General features: G+C 41.2%; 1 protein-coding gene across 3 annotated transcripts; it reads left to right on the top strand.

Moving 5' to 3' along the window:
* Positions 1-612: 612 nt before the first annotated feature.
* On the top strand, positions 613-27,707 carry RNF14 (ring finger protein 14). Of its 3 annotated transcripts, none has more exons than XM_082836963.1 (8): positions 613-719; positions 4,481-4,650; positions 5,711-5,862; positions 9,249-9,776; positions 10,720-10,948; positions 22,441-22,613; positions 23,582-23,712; positions 25,661-27,707. In XM_082836963.1, exons 2-8 carry the CDS (start codon positions 4,497-4,499, stop codon positions 25,716-25,718), a joined length of 1,425 nt encoding a protein of 474 aa, XP_082693089.1. In that variant the 5' UTR covers positions 613-719; positions 4,481-4,496; the 3' UTR covers positions 25,719-27,707. The 3 variants fall into 3 exon arrangements, with proteins under 3 accessions (XP_082693089.1, XP_082693090.1, XP_082693091.1); XM_082836964.1 differs by lacking the exon at positions 613-719 and adding an exon at positions 798-1,050; XM_082836965.1 differs by lacking the exons at positions 613-719; positions 5,711-5,862 and having other exon boundaries at positions 4,544-4,650.

Below are 27,707 nucleotides of genomic sequence, written 5' to 3'. Positions count from 1 at the left end.
TAACTCCCACTCAGCCTGTTAATAATCGTGTGCCCTTTGGTAAATTCTTGAACCTAAGTTTCAGTTTTCTCACTCGTAAAGTGGGAATAACAGATGGTACCGAAATCATAAGGTTATAGTGAAGATAAAGAGAAAATTTACATAAAGCACGTAGCACAGGGCCTGAAGCATCCTATGCTTAATAAACATGGTAGTTATTACTGTTATGAACAATGAGTGAATGCCTTCATAGTGGAGGTGCCAGAAAGATGGGCAGCATTTCTGAGGCCGGGATCCGAGGAGGGAGAAGAGGATTGCGTAGTCTATCTGGGGGAGCAGGTCTGGGATTGTTATAGGAACGTCTGCCCCCGGTAGATCGCTGCCTCATGATCACCTGTAGAGATTGGTAAAAATTCTAATTTCCGGACACTGTCACAGAAGTACTGAAAGGACCCCCCTGGGTAGGGGGCCCCAGAATCTACATTTGTGTCAGCTTCTCCAGAGGCATGCTTTTTAAGTGTGCAGGGCTGCGGTACGGGTGACGATGGTCGCTCCTGCAGCGCCGCCTTTGACCTGCGGGGGGCGGCCGAGGGGCCGGGGCGGTCAAGGCGGCTGCGCAGAGCCCTTCTCACGCGGGGGACTCCCAGCCAGATCCGCGCCGCTCAGCTGACAGCTCCGAAGACTGAAGAGGCGGTACGCTGGTTGAGCCGGGCGTCTCCAGGCGGAGCCGGCGAGTGGAGGTGAGGGGATCCGGAGCTAGGGTGGAGGGCGGAACTGTCGGGCCCGGCACGGCGGGGCAGCCGGAAGGTACGGTGGGGACTGCGCTCCGGGCGCGCGAGGCAGAGAAGGGCGGCCGGGCCGGGACTGCTCAGCGGGCTTCAGCTCCCCAGACCCGGGACTGGGCGCCCACAGCCCGGCCCGGCTAAGACCCACGGTGCGCTTAGAGGAGGAAGGGGAAGGACCAGGCCCTGCTCCTTTGGGACGCCCCGGGCCGGCCCACACCCGTGCAGCGCCCTCCGTGTCCAAGCGCCGGGGCAGGTAGCAGGGCTCGGGCCTGCCCCCAGGTTGTAGGTGAGTCTCACAAACAAGGACTCCACACCCCGCGGTGAGCGGTGGAGACACCGGCAGCGGCGTGCTGAGCCCGGAGCCAGGGCAGACCCCAGCGCTGGAGCCCGCACGGTGTGGCCTGGGAGTATGAGTAGGATTTTCCCAGGCCCAAGGGAAACCCGGAGGAGGAGGGGCCTTCCCTCACTGATGCAGCGGTTTCCGGTTTGCCAAAAGTAATATTAAACTTGAATTCTCTCTTGTGTCGTGGCACCGGGGTTTATTCTCCTTCCCGTGTTACGGCTGAGGAAACAGGGTGGTCCGAATCCAGGTTTAGTTATGTATTAGCTGTGTGACTTTGGGCCAGCAAGGACTTAAAATGTCATTTTTCTCTGTATAATGGAAGTAGGGCCAGGACTTGCTCCATGGGGCTGTGGGAATGTAACGAGCTAATGCATTTAAAGGGCTTAGCACAATGCCTGACACACGGTAAGAGCTCCCTAAGTGACTGTTCTTACGGTTATTGTGACGACCGACCCAACCTGCTCCTAGTGGGATGTGGCAACGCTGTCACTGAACCTTGATTCTAGTCCCCCACAAGAGCACACTGCATCTCACCCCAGTTCAGTTCTCACTTTTTCCAGTGTCTAATGTAAGGCACTGCTAGATGCTGAGAACAATATACGCAGATGCGAAAGACTTGATCCTCAACCTTAAGGAGCTAATGCGGTCTGGTAGGAGAGGAAGTGCAAGTTCAGAGGAAGAACTGTAATGCAAGGTGGGTTGTGACAATATCATAGGAAAGTTACAGTAGAAGAGTTTGCTGGATTTTTAAAGAAAGACATGATATCTAATTGGAAATTTTTACGTGGAATAGGGGCTTTGGATATGGGTCTTGAAAGCTGAATGGATAGAATCAGAAGGAAATCTAGGTCAGCGATCTGAATTAAGGGACTGGGACCCAGTGGCAGCTTCAGAAGCTGGGGTCTGGTGGGGTAGGTCATGAGGAGCTGCCGATTTCAAACAGCTTGGAGTAGAGCTTAAGCCTGGCTGCTCATTAGAATCACGTGGAGAGCTTGGATAGCTACTGATGCCTGATTGAATTGCTCTGGGGTATCGCCTGGGTATTGGGATTTTAAAAGTAGCTTCTCAGGTGATTCTACCATGCAGACAAGGTAGAGAACACTAATCTAAAACCAGAAACTATAAATTCATCTCACCCCATTTATAATGTTTGAACAGGAAGAAACAAAAAGCTTAATTACATTATCACCATGTACTACACCTGGTAAAATTGTTTACAATTAAGTAATGTGAAAAGACGGTATAGTACATAGTAATACTACTCAGTAAATGTAAATTAATCCTGAATTTCATTCTTAGCTTATTTGGGAGTCACACATCTGAGAATTTGGTTTTAAAATTATGGTTTTATATCCTATTTTTTGCATATAATATTAGGATGTTCATAGGGTTCTCTAAAACCCATCTATGGACCACTCTCCCCTTCTACTTCATTCCCAGTTAAGAAGCCTGGTAAAGCATTTAGAATAGGACTTAAAAGTGTGTGTGTGTGTGCGTGCGTGCGTGCGTGCGCGCTTTTATTGTTTTGTTTTTAAATATCCTGCTGTCTTGCTTAAATTAACCTAATGTTGAGTGTCCCTGGAAGGATTAATTCATTAGCAGGCAAGAGGACAAACTGGAGGGGGATAGGAAGTGAAGGAATAGAGGAAGCAGAAGAGGAAAGGAAAAACAAAATCAAGAAAACCGCAGGAAGTCGTTTGTTATGGGAGCATGCTGTACTGTCCTCTCATATGACCTCGGTGTTTCTCCTCAGCTCCTCCTGGGGCTGAAGGCAGTCAGATAAGAAGGGCGCTCTTATTACTGGGGACATGCACATGTCCGTTCAACCACGTGCCTCAGTTAGGCTGACCTAGGAGAGTAATATGCAGCTGTAGATTAGGATTGACTGTGTGTTAGGATGTGTTTGATTTAAGTGATGGTAACGGAAATTCAGAATTTAAATTTAGAGAGGGTCCTAACACCATCTTTTGTATTTTTTTTTCTGCAATTGGCAGGATTTCTGTAGTATACCTAGTATGAGTTCCACATCTTGGCCTCTTATCCAGCTTCAGCAGTCTCATCTCCATCATCTGGAGAATAAATGAGATTTGCGTGAGTTCCAAACTGAGCTGAAATACGGACTGCAATGCTAATATCCTATTCTTCTGGTTGTTATTAACAGGTACTAACTGACCTCGAATAGAATATGTCACTGTGTCTTAGAGACACAGCTCAAGCAGAACTGTTATCATCTGCTGGAAAAACGTACTTTTTGAAAATGGAATCATTTTAAATGAATTTGTCTAAGTTTTGTAGTATCACCTTTTATAATGTGAAAAACCATGTCCTAACTTTTCAATTCTGTGCATTTCAGTTTAGAAAAATATTTCATCCAAGAGGGAGCATATTTGCAAATGCAGTTATAGTCCAGTATTTTAATTGATAGAATGGTAATTTTTGGTGGTGGTTTTATTAAAGTAATTTTCGTAGATTCTCACTACATGTTTTTTGCACATTTAAATTATCTGATAGTGTGGTGCATCTTTCAGTTGCTGTGATTAAAAAGCATTGTACAGTTTAATTGTAGCATATTTTCACTGTTGGTGTTACCTTAAAAAATGATAAATGTTACAATTGATTTGACAAAATTCATTATTGTTTCAAAATTTTAATGTTATTTTGCTACTTCCTCAGTTATCTGTCTTACATAGTATCTGTCCCTGTAACATTCTCTAGAGTAGGGTGGTCTCAACTGGGAGCAATTTTCTTCCGCCTTCCCTGTGCAAGGGGGGGATATTTGGCTGTGTCTGGCGATATTTGTGACTGTCACAACTCTTGAGGGAAAGGGATGCTATTGGTATCTAGTAGGTTGAAGCCAGGGATGCTGATATACATCCTCTAATGCACGGGATAACCTCCTACAACAATTGTTTGTTCCAAAATGTCAGTAGCGCGGAGGTTGAGAAAACCTGTCCTAGAGATTGCTGTGGATTTAAAAAATTCATTTATTTTTAAGCATATCAAGTATACTTTGACTACTTTTATGAGCAAGGCATTTTCCGAAGTTCAGTGGGCAAGTCAAACTAATTTGTGATTTTTTTGATTGTGCTTTTTTTCTTAAATCATACCTAACTGATAAAGTCAGCAATGAAAAGAACCACAACTCTCCTTTTTGGAAAAGGCTGTTACTGTTGCAGAGCTACTGGAATATTAGATATGCCTGTCATTTTTAGTTTGACAGAAAAGTGAGAATATTGATTAATTCTTTGCAGTTGTTTTTGAGGAACTTTCTTTTTGGGGGGTGTGCGGGGGGGGGGGCCGTGGACAGTGCCGCTAGACTCTTCCAAACTCTGTGCCTTTTCTGTTCTTAACTGACTTGAATGATTGTCTTCAGCTCCTCAGAAAATTAAATGTCGTCAGAAGACCGAGAAGCTCAGGAGGATGAATTGCTGGCCCTGGCGAGTATTTATGATGGAGATGAATTTAGAAAAGCAGAGTCTGTCCAAGGTGGAGAAACCAGGATCTATTTGGACTTACCACAAAATTTCAAGATATTTGTGAGCGGTTAGTTAATATTCTCTTAAACAGATTTTTCTAAATAAAGGTTATTCTCAGTTTCTTAGTGTACCCTAAATTATTTATCATCTTGTATTTATAGGCATTAGTGATATATGGTAGTATTACAGATTTAATGCCTGTTTCTCTTTTAATTGAAAATTGAGCTGGGGGTGAACAATTTTCAATTTGATTCTGCCTTTTTGATCACTGAATTAGGATATTATCCTGCATATTTCATGCATCCTAATCGTCTTAACTAGCAGTTCATTAGCCATGAGTCATTGGCTGTTAAATAGGGATAATAAAAGAGAAAATGAAATAATATATGTGAAAACACTTGGAAAGACTTAAAGTACCATGGCGGTTGTTAATACTATTTGGTTTCCAGAATCTTTTCAACCACCATAAACACATGACACTTGCTGCTACTCTGTGACCTTCTGCTTCAGAAAAAAGTTGAAAACTGGTACTTTTGATACCAATGTACCAGATGTCATCTGTGAACACTTTCTTAAAATGTTTCTACTATAAAGGCTTTGAGTAAACAAATTAAGTGTGATAACTGAAAAATGAAACTTTGATTGTGAGAGTGTTGTGTGTTGTGTCTTGCCCTCAAGAGATCCTTGTACTGGCACAAATTCTCCCAACTATGATTCATGGGTAGTTGGCACATGCTGGTCTAAGTAGGTCATGGCTCTTTGATAGAAATAAACGTCCTTTTCTCTAGATTGTGTCTTTAATCATCTACTGTAAAACAACAACAAAAGAAAACATTGTGTTATTACTTGTCATTAGTGTTAGGAATTATACTCAAAAGTGTATACAAGAATAAGTTGTGTATCTTCATTTTAAATTTCATGATGCTTAGTAGATTTTTTTAAGGGCTTACAAGATTTTTTTTTTTAAGGTGGCGGCTACGAAGTAACATTAGGGAATAGAAGGTGCTTTGGGGGAGGGTTTTTATCCCCTCAACCAAAGCATTACGTTTTTCTTGAGCACTGCTCAGCAGTAACGGACACTCAAGTGTTGACCAACTGATCCTTTCTAATCTTTGTTTTTGGTTCAGGCAATTCAAATGAGTGTCTCCAGAATAGTGGCTTTGAATACACCATTTGCTTTCTGCCTCCACTTGTGCTGAACTTTGAACTGCCACCAGATTATCCATCCTCCGCCCCACCTTCATTCACACTTAGTGGCAAATGGCTGTCACCAACTCAGGTTAGACCCGAAACTTAATTTCTCCTATCCATCTTTAGAAACTTAAAAATCATCTTTAATTGAACACTACCTTGATGATCTTGAATTCAGTGCATGAAGAACAAATGGGTTTGATTTTGTAATTTTTTTTCCCTTGCCTTCATGAATTGTAATGTTAATAAATTGAAAATGTTTGGTGTTTTAGAAAAGAATGGTGTATTTAGAACGATTAATCATTTTGAATTGCAGTAGGAGTAATTTTTAATCAAGTAAATTGTTTCTCTCTTTGTCTTGTTATTTTCCTATTTAATCTGTATTGTAATGGATACTATAAGGTCCTCCTCATTTTCCTTAGATGTTGGTATTGCTTTTTTTTGTTTTTTGGGGTTTTTTTTGCTGTACGCGGGGCTCTCACTGTTGTGGCCTCTCCCGTTGTGGAGCACAGGCTCCGGACGCGCAGGCTCAGCAGCCATGGCTCACGGGCCCAGCCGCTCCGCAGCATGTGGGATCTTCCCGGACCGGGGCATGAACCCGTGTCCCCTGCATTGGCAGGCGGACTCTCAACCACTGCGCCACCAGGGAAGCCCTGGTATTGCTTTTTATTTTTTTTTTAGTTTCTTATCCATTCCTTAAATGAAAGATTTAATTGTAGTTAGGAGGACTAAAATTGAGCTAATGTAGTTATAATAAATATTTCCTAAGAAAACGTAAGAGTGCTTTTATTTTTAAAAGTCTGTATATTAATAACAGAGTTGTTGACTACTCTCACATAGGTGTGAATGCACACGAATAGAAATGTGTATGATTCCTGTAGATATCTCATTAAGGCTTGAGATCTTATATTATGATCTTCATTTCCTCTGGGTTGTATATCTTTTTCTAGTAACAACCTCACCTCTTGATTGAGACATAAATATGGCTTGAAGCTAATATAATGTATTCTGGGGTAGATAATGGATCAGTAGCAGTTACTGTTCTAGAAGTCATGATGAAGATTGATAGGCTGATGTATTAAGACAAAAGCTGTCAGAGTTACTTGACCTCAAGCAACAGCTGTCAGTTTTTCCTTTTTGATCATGTAATTTTCATTCCCACCCCTGCTCATCACCAGTCTAATCTTTAGATGAGAGTGCTTTTGTAAAATTGAATTTACAGTTTAAAAACAAAATTAAACTTTAAGAAAGAATAATACATGTAGAATAAAAAGGAATTTTACCTTACATTTTAATATCTGTGTCAGAGGCAACACATGCAAGACAGTGGATGATTTGCCCAAGAATATCAAAGACGTTTGACATTTAGATCACTGAGAGTTGACTGAATTATCTAGATATTTATAGTCCCATTTCTCTAGAGAGCTCTTGATACTTTATGTCCATGCATGTTTGCACATATACAGTTTCAGATTCCAGCCAAATAGCATCTACTTAATGCTGGCTTTTAGGGTGTGGGGAGAAGAGGGTTATTCATTATTTTATGTTACACAGCTAAAATTACAGTAGGGTTCTCTATCAAATTTTTGTCCTTCCTTCAATTCTTGTTTGTTACTGGGCCCTGATTCCTTGGCATCATGAATTTCACCTGTTGATAGTGAAGTTGATTCATGGACCTGTCCCTCACTGAATTTGGTTGGTAGGTAGAAGTGGGTTTAGTTTTCTAGTATTTTCCATTATTCCTCTTCCAATATATATACACAGTCTCTCTCATGCTCTTCTCTTTCTTCCTCCCTTATTCCTCACATTTATGTACATCCCAGATGCCTCTTTTGAGAAGGGACTAGAGAAGAAAAGAGGATGGAGGAGAATGGCTTCTCCACTGGACTTGGTAGCTCAAACAATACTCACGAACAAGGCTTCCCTTTTAGTATTTATTACGTTTTAAAGATTTCATCAGGTTTCTGGTTGATCATATAAGCATATTCATGCAAATGTATAAAAGCATTAGTTGTCCAATCTTGAAGTAGTCAGTAAGTGTTTAATTTTGTGCCTGTATAGGGTTTAGTGAATAGCACTACGCAGCGTAAGGAAGAGAGAATGTGGTCCTTTTTCACTTGGTATTCAAATTTACAGAATTTATTTACATCTGGAAGGCTTATTTTTTTTTTTTTTGCGGTACGCGGGCCTCTCACTGTTGTGGCCTTTCCCGTTGTGGAGTACAGGCTCCGGACGCACAGGCTCAGCGGCCATGGCTCACGGGCCTAGCCGCTCCGCGGCATGTGGGATCTTCCCAGACCGGGGCACGAACCCGTGTCCCCTGCATCGGCAGACGGACTCTCAACCACTGCGCCACCAGGGAAGCCCTGGAAGGCTTATTTTTTGATGTTTACCTTAAAAAGAAAAGCTGCTTATGATTCCTGAGCTCTACTTTAAAATATTTTACATTTCTAATGGAAAATCTAATTATATTTGCCTTTCAAATTGAACAGACCAGCTTTTTGGGTTTTTTTTGTTTTGCGGTACGTGGGCCTCTCACTGTTGTGGCCTCTCCCATTGCAGAGCACAGGCTCCGGACACGCAGGCTCAGCGGCCATGGCTCACAGGCCTAGCCGCTCCGCGGCATGTGGGATCTTCCCAGACCGGGGCATGAACCTGTGTCCCCTGCATCGGCAGGCAGACTCAACCATTGCGCCATCAGGGAAGCCCATGAACAGACCAGTTTTCAGGAGGAAAAGTCAAAATAGTTTAAACTTTGGTTGCTTAGGTTAGGAAATGTGAGCTTTGCCTATGGCAGCCAAACCATGTTAAGGGCTTATAATCATGTCTGGATTCAATTCAATTCAGCCTGCCTCCCTCTATTAGCCAGGATCTGGTGTAAGCCCAGATTGCTTAGTTAAAATCAGCTTGTAAATCTGAATACCAAGGACTCTGAGGTTAGAGTCTGTTAGTGATTCTTTCACACGAGGTGGCTTCTTGATACGACTGAAAGAATTAATTTTAAGGTTTGGATGGTATTTTTAAACTGTTCTTTTCCTAATCATTATTGTAGGGTACCTACAGGGCTAGGACTCCAAGGAATAGAAATAGTTCATTTTAGAACTAGATCTCTTCTCCTACACGAGGTAGCAATACTAACGTGAAGAAAAATAAAGAACAGAAAATGTCCCCCATTGCAGTGGCTTGTATGTAAACCTAGTTCTGCATTTGGTAGAGTCTTGCTGTTTCTCTTGTTTTAATGATACTTCTTTTAGCTTCTGACCTTGTGTTCTACTGTGGCTCGTGTTGCTGAATAGTTTAAGAAGTGCTTCGATAAGAACACTGATGCTGTTGTGCAGCACAGTTTATCACAGAAGTGAAAAATCATGTTAGGAGGTAGAAAACCCTGACCTAAAAAGATTTCAAGGGAAATCAGGAGTTGACAGCATCGTCATCTTTCCAAACTTACCAGCATCCTCATGTGTTTTCCCCTAGCTGTCTGCTCTCTGCAAGCACTTAGACAACCTGTGGGAAGAACACCGCGGCAGCGTGGTCCTGTTTGCCTGGATGCAGTTTCTTAAAGAAGAGACCTTAGCGTATCTGAATATTGTCTCTCCTTTTGAACTCAAGATGGGTTCTCAGAAAAAAGTTCAGAGGAGGATGGCTCAAGCTTCTTCCAACACAGAGCTAGATTTTGGAGGAGCTGCTGGATCTGATGTAGACCAAGCGGAAGTTGTGGACGAGAGAGCCGTGCAGGATGTGGAATCGTTGTCCAGTCTGATCCAGGAAATCTTGGACTTCGATCAGGCTCAACAGATAAAATGCTTTAATAGTAAATTGTTCCTGTGCAATATCTGCTTCTGTGAGAAGCTGGGTAGTGAGTGCATGTACTTCTTGGAGTGCAGGCATGTGTACTGCAAAGCCTGTCTCAAGGACTACTTTGAAATCCAGATCAGAGATGGCCAAGTTCAGTGCCTCAACTGCCCAGAACCCAAGTGCCCTTCAGTGGCCACTCCTGGTCAGGTAACTCTTTTACTCTGCTGACAGCTGCCCCCTAATTCTCTCTCACAAAGGGAGACATTTCCTCAGGAGCTTCTTGACAGGGCTCCTCAGGGCGGTCTGAGGCCTGGGAGCCAGCCCACAAGTCGTTTCATTGTATCCATCAAGAATGCCGTGATCTTAGTTTAAGCAAATGTAAATGCTTCCTTTGCTGGCTTTGGAATGTGTGGTCCTCCGCAGGGATGAGCAGTTAAAAAAGTAAAGTAATTCTGGTGATTTACTCTGTATATCTGCTAGGTGGGGGAAGTACGACCCTGTCTTTATGTGACGTTGGGATCTGGAGGGGTTATCTCTTAGAATAGTTAACCAAATGTTTTACAGACTTTTAAAGACAGCCTGCTTGGTTTCTTTTTTTTTCCAGTCAACTCCATTAAGGCATAAATGTACTCATTTAAAGTGTACTGTCTGCTTAGTTTTTTTTTTTTTTTAACATCTTTATTGGGGTATAATTGCTTTACAATGGTGTGTTAGTTTCTACTTTATACCAAAGTGAATCAGTTATACATATACATATGTTCCCATATCTCTTCCCTCTTGCGTCTCCCTCCCTCCCACCCTCCCTATCCCACCCCTCCAGGAGGTCACAAAGCACCGAGCTGATATCCCTGTGCCATGCGGCTGCTTCCCACTAGCTATCTACCTTACGTTGTTAGTGTGTATATGTCCATGACTCTCTCTCGCCCTGTCACAGCTCACCCTTCCCCCTGTCTGCTTAGTTTTTACACATGTGTAGACCCATGTAACCACCATCTCAGTCAAGATGTAGACTTCCCATAACTTGGTTTGATTTTGAAGGTAGAGTTTTAGTTTATGTGCCTCTGGTTTACACTAGCTTCCTAAGGATCTCCTCAGGATCAGAACTGGTTGGGAAATCATCAAACCTATGATGTTTTATATTTCCCTCCAGGTCAAAGAGCTAGTGGAAGCAGAGTTATTTGCCCGTTATGACCGCCTTCTCCTCCAGTCTACCTTGGACCTGATGGCAGATGTGGTGTACTGCCCCCGCCCATCCTGCCAGCTGCCTGTGATGCAGGAGCCTGGCTGCACAATGGGCATCTGTTCCAGCTGCAATTTTGCCTTCTGTACTTTATGCAGATTGACCTACCATGGGGTTTCTCCATGTAAGGTGACTGCAGGTAGGTTGTAACTGTGTGAACTCAGTCTCCCAGCGCTCCACCCGCCTCCCCCCACTCACCGGAAATAAAAAGAGACATCACTTCAATTCTTCAGTTTGGAAGAATTGTGTTTGTTCAACACATACTTTTGAGTCAGTTACTGTCCTAGGTTCTGGGGATACAGCAGTGACCAAATGCCCTCATGGAACTTACATTCTAATGGGGGAGATAGGCAAACAAAATAAATAAGAATATTCGATGGTGGTAAATGCTGAAGAGGGAAAAAAAAATTAAGCAGGGACAGGCTATGAAGTGTTTTGAAGGGGAAGGGGCTTTGGATTTTATTTAGAAAAACCAGGGGAGGCCTCGCTGGCAAAGTGGTTTGAGTAAAGACTTGAAGGAAGTAAGGAAACAAGCCACACAGATATCAGGGGGAGCATTCCAGGGCAGGAATGACAGGGTAGTTTCTGTCTATGAATATGGAATAATGTGGATCCTGGTCGGCAGATGCAGAGCACCTAAGCCATCACTCTTGTTTCCACTGTACACATGTTTGAACAGTCATCAAGTGCTTTTCTCAGTGAGCCCAGGGAGGCCTCAGAATCTTCCTCAACACAGTGCTTCAGAAGGCCACCCTCTATTGAGGTAGTCACAGGAGGTAAAACCTGTTAACCATTTCTGATCTAGATTAAGGTTTGAGGAATCGGGCCCTGGACATCAATTTGACTAGACTTTGGTGACTTAGTCTTTCTCAAACTAAAAGGGCTGATGATAATAGCTACTTCATAAGGTTATTGTAAGTTTGAAATGACCTATTGTAGTGCTACTTAAAGTTGTTATACTGGTCTGTGACAAGGTAAATACAGAAATTGAGAGTCAGTGTTTGAAACTTTAATAATGATTTTGCTATCGCTATTCACTGACTAAATTTTATGGCAGTCAAATCTAATAAAAATTTAGGCTTATATTTTTTGTCTTTTTACCCTCATTTTTCTAAAAATTCATTTGATTATATTTTTCAAAAGTACTGGTCCTTGACAGAGTTAGGGAAAAAAACTGGTACTTAACCATAGTTTGAGAATGGGCTAATGTATGGAAAATACAAAATGGTAACTATTTTTTGTTTAGTTTGTGTATTTATTTATTTATTTAAATTATTGAAATATAGTTGATTTAAAATGTGTTAATTTCTGCTGCACAGCAAAGTGATTAAGTTATACATATGTATACATTCTTTTTTATATTCTTTTCCATTATGGTTTATCACAGGATATTGAATATAGTTCCCTGTGCTATACAGTAGGACCTTGTCATTTATCCATTCTATATAAATATAATAGTTTGCATCTGGTAACCCCAATCTCCCAATCCATCTCTCCCCAAGGCCCCCTCCCCCTTGGCAACCACAAGTCTGTTTTGTATGTCTGTGAGTCTGTTTTTGTTTTGTAGATAGGTTCATTTGTGTCATATTTTAGATTCCACATGTAAGTGATATTATATGGTATTTCTCTTTATGACTTAGTTCACTTAGTATGATAATCTCTAAGTCCATCCATGTTGCTGCAAATGGCCTTATTTCATTCTTTTTTATGGCTGAGTAATATTCTGTTGTATCTATATACATACCACATCTTCTTTATCCATTTCTCTGGCGATGGACATTTAGGTTGTTTCCATGTCTTGGCTATTGTAAATAGTGCTGCAATGAACATTGGGGTGCATGTGTCTTTTTGAATTATGGCTTTCTCTGGGTATATGCCCAGTAGTGGGATTGCTGGGTCATATGGTAGTTCTATTTTTAGTTTTTTGAGGAACCTCCATACAGTTTTCCATAGTGGCTACACCAATTTACATTCCCACCAACAATGTAGGAAGGTTCCCTTTTCTCCACACCCCCTCCAGCATTTGTTATTTGTAGACTTGTTTGTTATTTTGTTGGGGGTTTTTTGGCCTTGATGTGTGGCATGTGGGATCTTGGTTCCCTGGCCAGGGATTGATCCCGTGCCCCCTGCATTGGGAGCATGGAACCTTAACCACTGGACTGCCAGGGAACTCCCCTGTAGACTCTTTTTTTCTTTTAAAGTTTAGTTTTTATTTTTATTTATTTATTTATTTTTATAAATTTATTTATTTATTATTTATTTTTGGCTGTGTTGGGTCTTTGTTGCTGCACGTGGACTTTCTCTAGTTGTGGCGAGCGGGGGCTACTCTTTGTCGCAGTACACGGGCTTCTCATTGCGGTGGCTTCTCTTGCTGCAGAGCACGGGCTCTAGGGTGCGCGGGCTTCAGTAGTTGTGGCTTGCGGGCTCTAGAGTGAAGGCTCAGTAGTTGTGGCACGTGGGCTTAGTTGCTCTGCGTCATGTGGGATCTTCCCAGACCAGGGCTTGAACCCGTGTCCCCTGCATTGGCAGGCGGATTCTTTTTTTTTTTTTTTTTAACATCTTTATTGGAGTATAATTGCTTTACAATGGTATGTTAGTTTCAGCTTCACAACAAAATGAATCAGTTATATATATACATATATTCCCATATCTCTTCCCGCTTGCGTCTCCCTCCCTCCCACCCTCCCTATCCCACCCCTCCAGGCGGTCACAAAGCACCGAGCTGATCTCCCTGTGCTATGCGGCTGCTTCCCACTAGCTATCTACCTTACGTTTGGTAGTGTATATATGTCCATGCCTCTTTATCGCTTTGTCACCGTTTACCCTTCCCCCTCCCCATAGCCTCAAGTCCATTCTCTAGTAAGTCTGTGTCTTTATTCCTGTTTCACCCCTAGGTTTTTCATGTCATTTTTTTTTTTTAAATTCCATATATATGTGTTAGCATACGGTATTTGTCTCTCTCTTTCTGACTTACTTCACTCTGTATGACAGACTCTAGGTCTATCCACCTCATTACAAATAGGTCAATTTCGTCTCTTTTTATGGCTGAGTAATATTCCATTGTATACATGTGGCACATCTTCTTTATCCATTCATCCGATGATGGACACTTAGGTTGTTTCCATCTCTGGGCTATTGTAAATAGAGCTGCAATGAACATTTTGGTACATGACTCTTTTTGAATTATGGTTTTCTCAGGGTATATGCCCAGTAGTGGGATTGCTGGGTCATATGGTAGTTCTATTTGTAGCTTTTTAAGGAACCTCCATACTGTTCTCCACAGTGGCTGTATCAATTTGCATTCCCACCAACAGTGTAAGAGGGTTCCCTTTTCTCCACACCCTCTCCAGCATTTATTGTTTCTAGATTTTTTGATGATGGCCATTCTGACTGGTGTGAGATGATATCTCATTGTAGTTTTGATTTGCATTTCTCTAATGATTAGTGATATTGAGCATTCTTTCATGTGTTTGTTGGCACTCTGTATATCTTCTTTGGAGAAATGTCTATTTAGGTCTTCTGCCCATTTTTGGATTGGGTTGTTTGTTTTTTTGTTATTAAGCTGCATGAGCTGCTTATAAATTTTGGAGATTAATCTTTTGTCTGTTGCTTCATTTGCAAATATTTTCTCCCATTCTGAGGGTTGTCTTTTGGTCTTGTTTATGGTTTCCTTTGCTGCGCAAAAGCTTTTAAGTTTCATTAGGTCCCATTTGTTTACTTTTGTTTTTATTTCCATTTCTCTAGGAGGTGGGTCAAAAAGGACCTTGCTGTGATTTATGTCATAGAGTGTTCTGCCTATGTTTTCCTCTAAGAGTTTGATAGTTTCTGGCCTTACATTTAGGTCTTTAATCCATTTTGAGCTTATTTTTGTGTATGGTGTTAGGGAGTGATCTAATCTCATACTTTTACATGTAGCTGTCCAGTTTTCCCAGCACCACTTATTGAATAGGCTGTCCTTTCTCCACTGTACATTTCTGCCTCCTTTGTCAAAGATAAGGTGACCATATGTGCATGGGTTTATCTCTGGGCTTTCTATCCTGTTCCATTGATCTATCTTTCTGTTTTTGTGCCAGTACCATACCGTCTTGATAACTGTAGCTTTGTAGTATAGTCTGAAGTCAGGGAGCCTGATTCCTCCAGTTCCTTCTTTCGTTCTCAAGATTGCTTTGGCTATTCGGGGTCTTTTGTGTTTCCATACAAATTGCAAAATTTTTTGTTCTAGTTCTGTGAAAAATGCCAGTGGTAGTTTGATAGGGATTGCATTGAATCTATAGATTGCTTTGGGTAGTAGGGTCATTTTCACAATGTTGATTCTTCCAATCCAAGAACATGGTATATCTCTCCATCTATTTGTATCATCTTTAATTTCTTTCATCAGTGTCTTATAATTTTCTGCATACAGATCTTTTGTCTCCTTAGGTAGGTTTATTCCTAGATATTTTATTCTTTTTGTTGCAATGGTGAATGGGAGTGTTTTCTTGATTTCACTTTCAGATTTTTCATCATTAGTATATAGGAATGCCAGAGATTTCTGTGCATTAATTTTGTATCCTGCCACTTTACCAAATTCATGGATTAGCTCTAGTAGTTTTCTGGTAGCATCTTTAGGGTTCTCTATGTATAGGATCATGTCATCTGCAAACAGTGACAGCTTTACTTCTTCTTTTCTGATTTGGATTCCTTTTATTTCCTTTTCTTCTCTGATTGCTGTGGCTAAAACTTCCAAAACTATGTTGAATAAGAGTGGTGAGAGTGGGCAACCTTGTCTTGTTCCTGATCTTAGTGGAAATGCTTTCAGTTTTTCACCATTGAGGATGATGTTTGCTGTGGGCTTGTCATATATGGCCTTTATTATGTTGAGGAAAGTTCCCTCTATGCCTACTTTCTGCAGGGTTTTTATCATAAATGGGTGTTGAATTTTGTCAAAAGCTTTCTCTGCATCTATTGAGATGATCATATGGTTTTTCTCCTTCAGTTTGTTAATATGGTTTATCACATTGATAGATTTGCGTATATTGAAGAATCCTTGCATTCCTGGAATAAACCCCACTTGATCATGGTGTATGATCCTTTTAATGTGCTGCTGGATTCTGTTTGCTAGTATTTTGTTGAGGATTTTTGCATCTATGTTCATCAGTGATATTGGCCTGTAGTTTTCTTTCTTTGTGACATCCTTGTCTGGTTTTGGTATCAAGGTGATGGTGGCCTCGTAGAAGGAGTTTGGGAGTGTTCCTCCCTCTGCTATATTTTGGAAGAGTTTGAGAAGGATAGGTGTTAGCTCTTCTCTAAATGTTTGATAGAATTCGCCTGTGAAGCCATCTGGTCCTGGGCTTTTCTTTGTTGGAAGATTTTTAATCACATTTTCAATTTCAGTGCTTGTGATTGGTCTGTTCATATTTTCTATTTCTTCCTGATTCAGTCTTGGCAGGTTGTGCATTTCTAAGAATTTGTCCATTTCTTCCAGATTGTCCATTTTATTGGCATAGAGTTGCTTGTAGTAATCTCTCATGATCTCTTTTATTTCTGCAGTGTCAGTTGTTACCTCTCCTTTTTCATTTCTAATTCTATTGATTTGAGTCTTCTCCCTTTTTTTCTTGATGAGTCTGGCTAGTGGTTTATCTATTTTGTTTATCTTCTCAAAGAACCAGCTTTTAGTTTTATTGATCTTTGCTATTGTTTCCTTCATTTCTTTTTCATTTATTTCTGATCTGATTTTTATGATTTCTTTCCTTCTGCTAGCTTTGGGGTTTTTTTGTTCTTCTTTCTCTAATTGCTTGAGGTGCAAGGTTAGGTTGTTTATTCGAGATGTTTCCTGCTTCTTAAGGTGGGCTTGTATTGCTATAAACTTCCCCCTTAGAACTGCTTTTGCTGCATCCCACAGGTTTTGGGTCGTTGTGTCTCCATTGTCATTTGTTTCTAGGTATTTTTTGATTTCCTCTTTGATTTCTTCAGTGATCACTTCATTATTAAGTAGTGTATTGTTTAGCCTCCATGTGTTTGTATTTTTTACAGATCTTTTCCTGTAATTGATATCTAGTCTCATGGCGTTGTGGTCAGAAAAGATACTTGATACAATTTCAATTTTCTTAAATTTACCAAGGCTTGATTTGTGACCCAAGATATGATATATCCTGGAGAATGTTCCATGAGCACTTGAGAAAAATGTGTATTCTGTTGTTTTTGGATGGAATGTCCTATAAATATCAATTAAGTCCATCTTGTTTAATGTATCATTTAAAGCTTGTGTTTCCTTATTTATTTTCATTTTGGATGATCTGTCCATTGGTGAAAGTGGGGTGTTAAAGTCCCCTACTATGAATGTGTTACTGTCGATTTCCCCTTTTATGGTTGTCAGTATTTGCCTTATGTATTGAGGTGCACCTATGTTGGGTGCATAAATATTTACAATTGTTATATCTTCCTCTTGGATCGATCCCTTGATCATTATGTAGTGTCCTTCTTTGTCTCTTCTAATAGTCTTTGTTTTAAAGTCTATTTTGTCTGATATGAGAATTGCTACTCCAGCTTTCTTTTGGTTTCCATTTGCATGAAATACCTTTTTCCATCCCCTTACTTTCAGTCTGTATGTGTCTCTAGGTCTGAAGTGGGTCTCTTGTAGACAGCAAATATATGGGTCTTGTTTTTGTATCCATTCAGCCAATCTGTGTCTTTTGGTGGGAGTATTTAGTCCATTTACATTTAAGGTAATTATCGATATGTGTGTTCCTATTCCCATTTTCTTAATTGTCTTGGGTTCGTTATTGTAGGTCCTTTCCTTCTTTTGTGTTTCTTGACTAGAGAAGTTCCTTTAGCAGTTGTTGTAGAGCTGGTTTGGTGGTGCTGAACTCTCTCAGCTTTTGCTTGTCTGTAAAGGTTTTAATTTCTCCATCAAATCTGAATGAGATCCTTGCTGGGTAGAGTAATCTTGGTTGCAGGTTTTTCTCCTTCAACACTTTCAATATGTCCTGCCACTCCCTTCTGGCTTGCAGAGTTTCTGCTGAAAGATCAGCTGTTAACCTTATGGGGATTCCCTTGTGTGTTATTTGTTGTTTTTCCCTTGCTGCTTTTAATATGTTTTCTTTGTATTTAATTTTTGACAGTTTGATTAATATGTGTCTTGGCGTATTTCTCCTTGGATTTATCCTGTATGGGACTCTCTGTGCTTCCTGGACTTGATTAACTATTTCCTTTCCCATATTAGGGAAGTTTTCAACTATAATCTCTTCAAATATTTTCTCAGTCCCTTTCTTTTTCTCTTCTTCTTCTGGAACCCCTATAATTCGAATGTTGGTGCGTTTAATGTTGTCCCAGAGGTCTCTGAGACTGTCCTCAGTTCTTTTCATTCTTTTTTCTTTATTCTGCTCTGCAGTAGTTATTTCCACTATTTTATCTTCCAGGTCACTTATCCGTTCTTCTGCCTCAGTTATTCTGCTATTGATCCCATCTAGAGTACTTTTAATTTCATTTATTGTGTTGTTCATCGTTGCTTGTTTCATCTTTAGTTCTTCTAGGTCCTTGTTAACTGATTCTTGCAGTTTGTCCATTCTATTGTCCATTCTATCTCCAAGATTTCGGATCAACCTTACTATCATTATTCTGAATTCTTTTTCAGGTAGACTGCCTATTTCCTCTTCATTTGTTAGGTCTGCTGGGTTTTTATCTTGCTCCTTCATCTGCTGTGTGTTTTTCTGTCTTTTCATTTTGCTTATCTTACTGTGTTTGGGGTCTCCTTTTTTGCAGGCTGAAGGTTCGTAGTTCCTGTTGTTTTTTGTGTCTGTCCCCAGTGGCTAAGGTTGGTTCAGTGGGTTGTGTAGGCTTCCTGGTGGAGGGTACTAGTGCCTGTGTTCTGGTGGATGAGGCTGGATCTTGTCTTTCTGGTGGGCAGGTCCACGTCTGGTGGTGTGTTTTGGGGCGTCTGTAGACTTATTATGATTTTGGGCAGCCTCTCTGCTAATGGGTGGGGTTGTGTTCCTGTCTTGCTAGTTGTTTGGCATAGGATGTCCAGCACTGTAGCTTGCTAGTGTTGAGTGAAGCTGGGTGCTGGCGTTGAGATGGAGATCTCTCGGAGATTTTTGCTGTTTGATATTATGTGCAGCTGGGAGGCCTCTTGTGGACCGGTGTCCTGAAGTTGGCTCTCCCACCTCAGAGGCACAGCACTGACTCCTGGCTGCAGCACCAAGAGCCTTTCATCCACAGGGCTCCTTAATTTGGGATGATTTCTTGTCTATTCAGGTATTCCACAGATGCAGGGTATATCAAGTTGATTGTGGAGCTTTAATCCGCTGCTTCTGAGGCTGCTGGGAGAGATTTCCCTTTCTCTTCTTTGTTCTCACAGTTCCCAGGGGCTCAGCTTTGGATTTGGCCCCGCCTGTGCGTGTAGGTCGCCGGAGGGCGTCTGTTCTTTGCTCAGACAGGACAGGGTTAAAGGAGCCGCTGATTCGGAGGCTCTGGCTCACCCAGGCCGGGGGGGGGGGGGGGGGGGTAGGGAGGGTCACGGAGTGCGGGGCGGGCCTGCAGCGGCAGAGGCCGGCGTGACGCTGCAGCCTGAGGCGCGCCGTGCGCTCTCCCGGGGGAGCCGTCCCTGGATCCCGGGACCCTGGCAGTGGCGGGCCGCACAGGCTCCCCGGAAGGGCGCGTGGCTAGTGACCTGTGCTCGCACACAGGCCTCCTGGCGGCGGGAGCAGCGGCCCCAGCGTCCCATGTCCGTCCCTGGGCTCCGCACTCTTAGCCGCGGCTCGCGCCTGTCTCCGGAGCTCTCCCAAGCAGCGTTCCCAATCCCCCCTCCTCGTGCACCAGGAAACAAAGAGGGACGTAAAAGTCGCTTGCCTCTTCGTTAGGTCCAGACCCCTCCCCGGACTCTCTCCCGGCCAGCCGCGGCGCACCAACGCCCCGCAGGCTGTGTTCACGCCGCCAACCTCAGTCCTCTCCCGGCGCTCCGACAAAAGCTGGAGCCTCAGCTCCCAGTCCCGCCCGCCCCGGCGGGCGAGCAGACAAGCCTCTCGGCTGGTGAGTGCCGGTCGGCCCGATCCTCTGCGCTGGAATCTGTCCGCTTTGCCCTCCACACCCCTGTTGCTGTGCTCTCCTCCGCGGCTCCCAAGCTCCCCCAGTCCGCCTCCCGAAGTCTCCACCCGCGAAGGGGCTTCCTAGTGTGTGGACACCTTTCCTCCTTCACAGCTCTCTCCCGCTGGTGCAGGACCCGTCCCTATCCTTTTGTCTCTGTTTAGTTTTTTCTTTTGCCCTAACCAGGTACGTGGGGGGTTCCTTGCCTTTTGGGAGGTCTGAGGTCTTCTGCCAGCGTTCAGTAGGTGCTCCGTAGGAGTTGTTCCACGCGTAGATGTATTTCTGGTGTATCTGTGGAGAGGAAGGTGATCTCCGCGTCTTACTCTTCCGCCATCTTCCCGGAAGTCCCCGGCAGGCGGATTCTTAACCACTGTGCCACCAGGGAAGTCCTCCCCTGTAGACTTTTTAGGGATGGCCATTCTGACTGGTGTGAGGTGGTACCTCATCGTAGTTTTGATTTGCATTTCTCTAATAGTTAGCAGTGATGAGCCTCTTTTTATATGTCTTTCGGTTATCTGGATGTCTTCTTTGAAGAAATGTCTATTTAGTTGTTTTGCCCATTTTTCCATTGACTTGTTTGTTTGTTTTTTGTTGAGTTGTATGAGCTGTTTGTATATTTTGGAAATTTAGACCTTGTCGGTTACATCATTTGCAAATGTTTTCTCCCAGCCTATAGGTTGTCTTTTCATTTTGTTTACGGTTTCCTTTGCTGTACAGAAGCTTGTAAGTTAGATTAGGTCACATTTGTTTATTTTTGCTTTTATTTCTATTGCCTTGGTCAGGAAATGTTTTGCCTGTGTTCTCTTCTAGAGGTTTTATGGTGTTATGTCTTATATTTAAGTCTTAAACCACAAAATGGTAACTAGTAATGCCAGTATTTCTATAGTTATTAATTGTTAGCAGTGTCATTATCTCTAAGAAGGGACTCTGAGCGGAGAATGAGTAAATACAGTACCTCCAGTTGCCTGTTGCAGAGTTTTGTAGTGGTTATAGGCAGATTGGATGGAGAACTCACCAGAATATAATGTTAGCCTTTACTTTAGACTTCTGTATCCTTATCATTGAGAGGCTGAAGTACATTTCGGGTGTTTCACAGTGTTTGGGGAAGAAATCAAAGATAGGCTTGGGGGCTTCAGCAAAATTAGGAATCTCTTTCTCAGTCTCTATATCTATATATTTGATATTACCATACAAAATATATGATATACTAATCATTTTATTATTTTGAGAACATTAGAGCAGTAACCTTTGTCCTTAAGATGTCTAGGAACACAAAAACGTTTTGAATTAGTAGAGGAGATAAAAGTGACAGGATAAAAAAATACATGTCTGCTACATCTAAGTAGAAGTGATGGAGTCATGGGAATGAACAACACAGAGAAAGGATTCACAAGTGAAGCAAAAGTGCAGATAGAATTCTGCCCCTGAAGATGTCCACTGCATTTAGAGGGAAGATGTCCACCTCTAAATAATGTGAGGAAAGTAAATTAATAACATAGCTAGAACATTGTTGAGAGAGGTCTTTAATTAATTGTGTTGAAAAATTAAGGTAATAGAATTGTGAGCAAAAGCCTTGTCTACAACTAAAGCCTTTGGGAATGGCTGCCCATTCCATCTGAGTTAAGTGATAAAGCAGTAGAAACCAGACTGAAGAGTATTAAGGGGAAAAGTTGACAGGAGGGACTTTTCGTTTCCTGTGGGTGGTAAACTTTATTCACTGGCTTCTTTTTTTTTTTTTTTTTTTTTTTTTTTTGCGGTATGCGGGCCTCTCCCTGCTGTGGCCTCTCCCGTTGCGGAGCACAGGCTCCGGACGCGCAGGGTCAGCGGCCATGGCTCACAAGCCCAGCCGCTCTGCGGCACGTGGGATCTTCCCGGACCGGGGCACGAACCCATGTCTCCTGCATCGGCAGGCGGACTCTCAACCACTGCGCCACCAGGGAAGCCCCACTGGCTTCTTTTTATATACAGAATTGAATAGCTGGTCTTTGCCCTGGTGCTCTTGTTTAATTTGGTAGGCCTGTTGTTATCAAATGGTGAATGATGCTGATATAGTAGAAAATCAGCATCTGTTTCAACCTTTGTGTCATTTAGATAAGTCAGTCTTAAACTGTACTACTAGTTGTACTAGTTGCACAAAAATATCAACATTAATAAGTTAAAAGCAAAGGAAAAAGATAAGCTGTTATTCTGTCACCTTTAACAAGTCCAGCTTTTCTACTTGGAGGATTCCTGTCTGTTCTTTGTCTTTCATGCATGTGTAATTTTTACCTAGTTACAACCTAAATACGCTTTTTTCTGAATTCCATAATGAGTATTTTAACTGAGTTGTAGCCATCCTAATTATAAGTTTTAATAACTAAATATTATATCTTAAGTGGCTCCACACATAATTATTCCCTTGGACATTTAATTCGTTTGCCATTTTTATATGTAACTTTACTTTGGATTAATTCCTTATGATGAAATCCCAGGAATAGCATTATTGAGTAGTCAAAGGTTATGACCAATTTTAATGGTTTTTAGTCAGCATTACAAGTTGCATAAAAGTTAATTTTCCATTTCACTTTCTAGAGAAATTAATGGACTTACGAAATGAGTACCTGCAAGCAGATGAGGCCAATAAAAGGTTTTTGGAACAGAGGTATGGTAAGAGGGTGATTCAGAAGGCACTGGAAGAGATGGAAAGTAAGGAGTGGCTAGAAAAGAACTCAAAGAGCTGCCCATGTTGTGGGACTCCCATTGAGGTAAAGGTTTGGGGACAGACATGGAGGCAAACCTAATTGCAAGCATGTTACGATTTCCTCAAGAAGCCTTTTAATTTTGTGCCTAATTAAGAAAACACATTTTGGTATTTATTAAACTTTCCTAACTTGGAAGATGTAAATTTACTACTAAATATTGTTATTGACCTAAAATGTATGTAGGCTTCCCATTTCAAAGTGCTTTCATACGGTGACAGTTGTTCTCACATTATATCCACCTCAAAATTGAGTGGGTTATAAAGAGGCCATACTCGAGCTACAGTCAACTCTTAACTCATCTACCTGACTAAAAAAGAATCAAGCCTGACTTCTCCTCCGAACTATATACCCTGGAATTTAATAGCTGTTTTACAAGTGCCTGCTTATGAAATGGAGACATCTGAGTCAAGATAGATAGATACATCTACTGCTTCTTGACAAAATCTTAATATGTTTCAAAATTGAAATATGTCTTTGCATTTGATTCTGTTGTTCCAGTCCATCATATCTGAGCTGGCCGTTGTGGTGATGCCCCAGTTACTCCATTAAGGAAACTGGCCTTCTATTTAACCACTTCTGACATGCCTCAGCTCTTATAGAATGGGGGACTTGGTACCAAATGTTTACTTAGATTTACGTAAAAAGTTTAAATCCCACATATTAAATCCAAACATTTTAATATTAATCTAACTATGTGTTTCACTTATACATGTTTGGTTTGTATTTACTGTTTATCAGAAGAGGTTTTGCTAAGTATCTAATTGTAGGAACACCTGCTAAGTGTTTTCTGTATTTTACGTGTAATGCAAACGAGTTAGGCATTCATAGTTATCATTGTGTGTTACCTGTATATCTCCACCCTGCATTAGAAAAGGGAGAAGACAAGGAGAATGTTGTACCAAATCATTTTGTCATGTGCATTTCTCTTTTGCTTTTGTAGCCTTGATATTTTTCTCTGTCTTTCCCACCAGAAATTAGATGGATGTAACAAGATGACATGTACCAGCTGTATGCAGTATTTCTGCTGGATTTGCATGGGTTCTCTCTCCAGAGCAAACCCTTATAAACATTTCACTGATCCTGTTTCCCCATGTTTTAACCGGTACGTACACACAGACTCCTAGTCTCAGCAGTTTTGGGTACTTGGTTTGCGGACCATAAGCCCAGAAAGTTTTACTTCAGTACTTTGCTTATTTAGAGAATTCTCATATATTTTCCCCCATGTATGAATTTTCTTGAAAATGAGTTTTATGATGAAAATACACTATCTGGGGATTTTCTTTTATTTATTATCCTCCTCAACTTTTTTAGTGAAAATTTTCAAACATACAGAAAAGATAGGACTATGATTAATAGGATACCTTCCACCAAAATGAACAATTGGTAATATTTTGCCATATTTGTTTTCTAAATTTATTGCTGAACTACTTGACCCTAAGTTGGAAATATGATGCTTCATGTCTATATGCTTTTTTTTCTTTAATTAATTAATTTATTTATCTTTGGCTGCGTTGGGTCTTCATTTCTGCGCGCAGGCTTTCTGTAGTTGCAGTGAGCGGGGACTACTCTTGGTTGCAGTGCGCGGGCTTCTCATTGCGGTGGCTTCTCTTGTTGCGGAGTACAGGCTCTAGGCACATATGCTTCAGTAGTTGTGGCGCGTGGGCTCAGTAGTTGTGGCTCACGGGCTCTAGAGCTCAGGCCCAGTAGATGTGGCACACAGACTTAGTTGCTCCGCGGCATGTGGGATCTTCCTGGACCAAGGCTCAAACCTGTGTCCCCTGCATCGGCAGGTGGATTCTTAACCACTGTGCCACCAGGGAAGTCCCTCTACATGCTTTCACATGTCTTTCCTAAGATAAGAAAAGTCTTCTATATAACGACAATACTGCAAAAAATTTAACAACAATGGTATACTATCATATAATAAAATATTTAAGACTTATCAACTATCCCTAAAAATATCTCTTGAAGCTGTTTTATTATACCAGGATCTAATCAAGTTCAGTCACTTTATTTGGTTCTGTCTCTTTCGTTTCTTTATGGAGAAAAGTTTTGCCCACCTTCTTTTTGTTTGTTTGTTTATGTTGAGGGGAGCATTGACTTTTTGAGGAGTCCAGGCTGTCGTCCTGTATAACTTCTTACCTTCTGGAGTTTTGTTTCTCCATGGTACCTTTGAGTTTGTTTCTCTATCCTCTCTATTTCCTGTAAAGTGGAAGTTAGCTCTAGACTGGAGTTTGACTAGATTTAGAGTAACATTTTTGACAAGAATACTTAATAAGGGGTGATGTACTTCATGTTGTACCACATCAGATCCATAAAGTCAGGCTGTCTCACTGTTAGTATGATGCTCAGTTCTATCATTTGTTCCACTGTAAAGGTAAGGTTTCTCTTTTTGTTATTAGTAAGTGATCTGTGGGGTGATTCCTTGGCACAATGTGAATATCTTGTTCTCCACCAGCTCCAATTTCAGCATCAGCTGATAATCTTTGTTAATAGACATTTGTGGAATACCTACAATCAATCATTGGTGTTATGAAACTATAAGATAAGTTGAAGAAACAGGCTCTTCCCATGAACCATTGGAAATATAGTGTTGAAAATTGCATAAATTTTAAGTAACATAAGGGGAGGAAAAGAAATTGGCAACTGAAAAATATTCTATAGATGGAGAGTGCAAGGACAGTGAAGATGGAGAGGATGGAGTGATTAGCGTGTAATAAAGTTATAGTGTTTTTAATGAGTTCAGCTTCTAGACTACCTGAATTTTCCAGTCTTGGCTTATTCCACATATTGTACACATTTAGTATCAGTTTTGTGATACCCATCTCCCATTATTGTTTATGCTTGGTCCTAGAGAGTTGTCTGGATCCTTAAAAGGCCTGTTCCTATAAACTTTAAGGGACCCATATTTCAGTCCTCGCCAGTGGAATGATTAAAGGAGAGGAAAAGATATTATCAGAAGAGTACAGAAAGTATATTTGAGAAAAGGAAAGAAATTATATTCAGTTTCTATCAGGTGTATTAAAATGTACCTTATTTTATGCTTCCAGGTTGTTCCATGCTGTGGATGTTAATGGAGTTATTTGGGAAGATGAGTTTGAAGACTAGTTAACTTCTGCTGCTCAAGATATGGAAGTGGAATGGTTTGCCCTAATCTTTTGTCAAGTATACAGAGTAACTTCGCAGGATATTTAGGGTACCATTGATTCCCTCTTCCTGTGTAGAAGATATGGAAGAACAAGTTTGATATTTTCATGTGGTACTACTGATTAAGGCACATTCAGACATTTTTCATTGCAACATGATTGAGGAAATATTAAGCCAAAGGTTCCGAAAATGAAAACTAGAAAATACTAGTATTACAATGTGCCCAAAGCTTTGAGTAGTTAAAAATTAAATATTTATTTTCTTCTCCAAGCTTTAGGTAAGGAGAGAGGGGTCAAGAGTTAAGCTTATAGTCCTTTTTATCTCTGAGAAACATCCCTCTAAGACATTCTGTGGGAGCTCCCTCAGTAGTACTGCTTACAACTGGGGTGGGTAGAAGCCTTATTAAAATTGTACCGAGAGCCTGATGTTATTTACTTCATGTTACATTCTTTCCAACCTGAATTACTGCTAAATTTTCTTTGGAGGAAGCCCTTTACTCTATAACTGATTGGCTGGCCCAGTGTCATTTTGATCTGATTTTCAGAATAGAAATGTATAGATAATTTTAAAAATATTTTTTGATACCACAAACACTGTGGGTCACCTGATATATTTATTAGTGGTCTATAGTCCACTGGTTTTGAGCCAAGTCTAGAATTTATTGATACTGGCTCAGAAGAATTTCAGCCCTATTCAACTTTCCAGTTTCTTCTAGGCCGTAGAGCCTAGATTCAGAACAACTTGTCTTCTGTTCAGCATTCTTTCTGTTGACTCTTGCCCTGCTTTTCATTGGTAAGGACAATTTTAATATTAGCTCCAGCAGCTCATATTTCTGTTTCCTCTGCTGGGATAGGAGAAAGCCTAATACGTTCCCAAGACGAACAAGCTGAACTTTTTTTTTTTTTTGCGATACACGGTCCTCTGACTGTTGTGGCCTCTCCCGTTGCGGAGCACAGGCTCTGGAAGCGCAGGCTCAGGAGCCATGGCTCACGGGCCCAGCCGCTCCGCGGCATGTGGGATCTTCCCAGACCGGGGCGCAAACCCGTGTCCCCTGCATCGACAGGCGGACTCTCAACCACTGCGCCACCAGGGAAGCCCACAAGCTGAACTTTAATTATCTGCGTTTTGAACACTGTACCACCATAGTTCCAGTCCTAACTTTCTGAATTCTTTTTAAAGGGCTTCTCTAATGAGCTATGGAAATTTGTCTTCCTATCCTTTTTTTTTTTTTTTTTTGGCAACAGCGCTGTTTCAGGGGATAATTTTGGCTTGATACCTAGATCCTTGTTTCTGGGTTTTGCTGGCTTTTTGAAAAATTGTCTTTCCTTGTGGTTTGGTGAGTGGCTTGGTAGCAAAATAAGATTTTTGGAAAAAAAGGACAGAGGAATTCTTCTGCAGCTGTGAACATGTTCTTTTTTCATACCTTGTCATTGAAAATTGGTGAATCACTTTTAACCATTTTAAGTGTGTGTATCCAAAGAGCACGGACTGTTTCTGGATTGTCAATGAGGATGCTTAATCTTAAAAATAAAAATTATTTAAAAATTGTCTTATAATTAAAGCAGAGTTGCTGCTCTGTGTTCTGTCACCAAGGCAACTGTTCACATTTAAAAACGATATGGTATATAACACATATTCTTAAAATGAGCAGAAGAAAGTCATAGTATAGCGCCTCCGCTTGTGACTGAACTTAGATTTTAGAACCCATATTTTGTTTGAACTACATGGACTTCGATTCAGCACATTTAATATAAGAACGAAAGTTAACTTAAAGAATAAGTTGAAGATAAGAAATGGAAATTAAAACAACTAATTATACAGTACGTACTTGAGAAGAGTGCTTCTTTTCAGTGACTGGATAGGAGTTCAGTTCATCTTTCACTACTAGCCACTCAGAAGCTCTTTATTAGTTCATGGGCTAGTTGACGTTGCTAGAGATTATTTTATTTT

Source organism: Leucopleurus acutus (genome assembly GCF_964270905.1).
Source record: "Leucopleurus acutus genome assembly, chromosome: 3".
Taxonomy (NCBI): domain Eukaryota; kingdom Metazoa; phylum Chordata; class Mammalia; order Artiodactyla; family Delphinidae; genus Leucopleurus; species Leucopleurus acutus.
The sequence above is the reverse complement of the archived record's forward strand: the minus strand, read 5'-3'. Positions and strand labels throughout refer to the sequence as shown.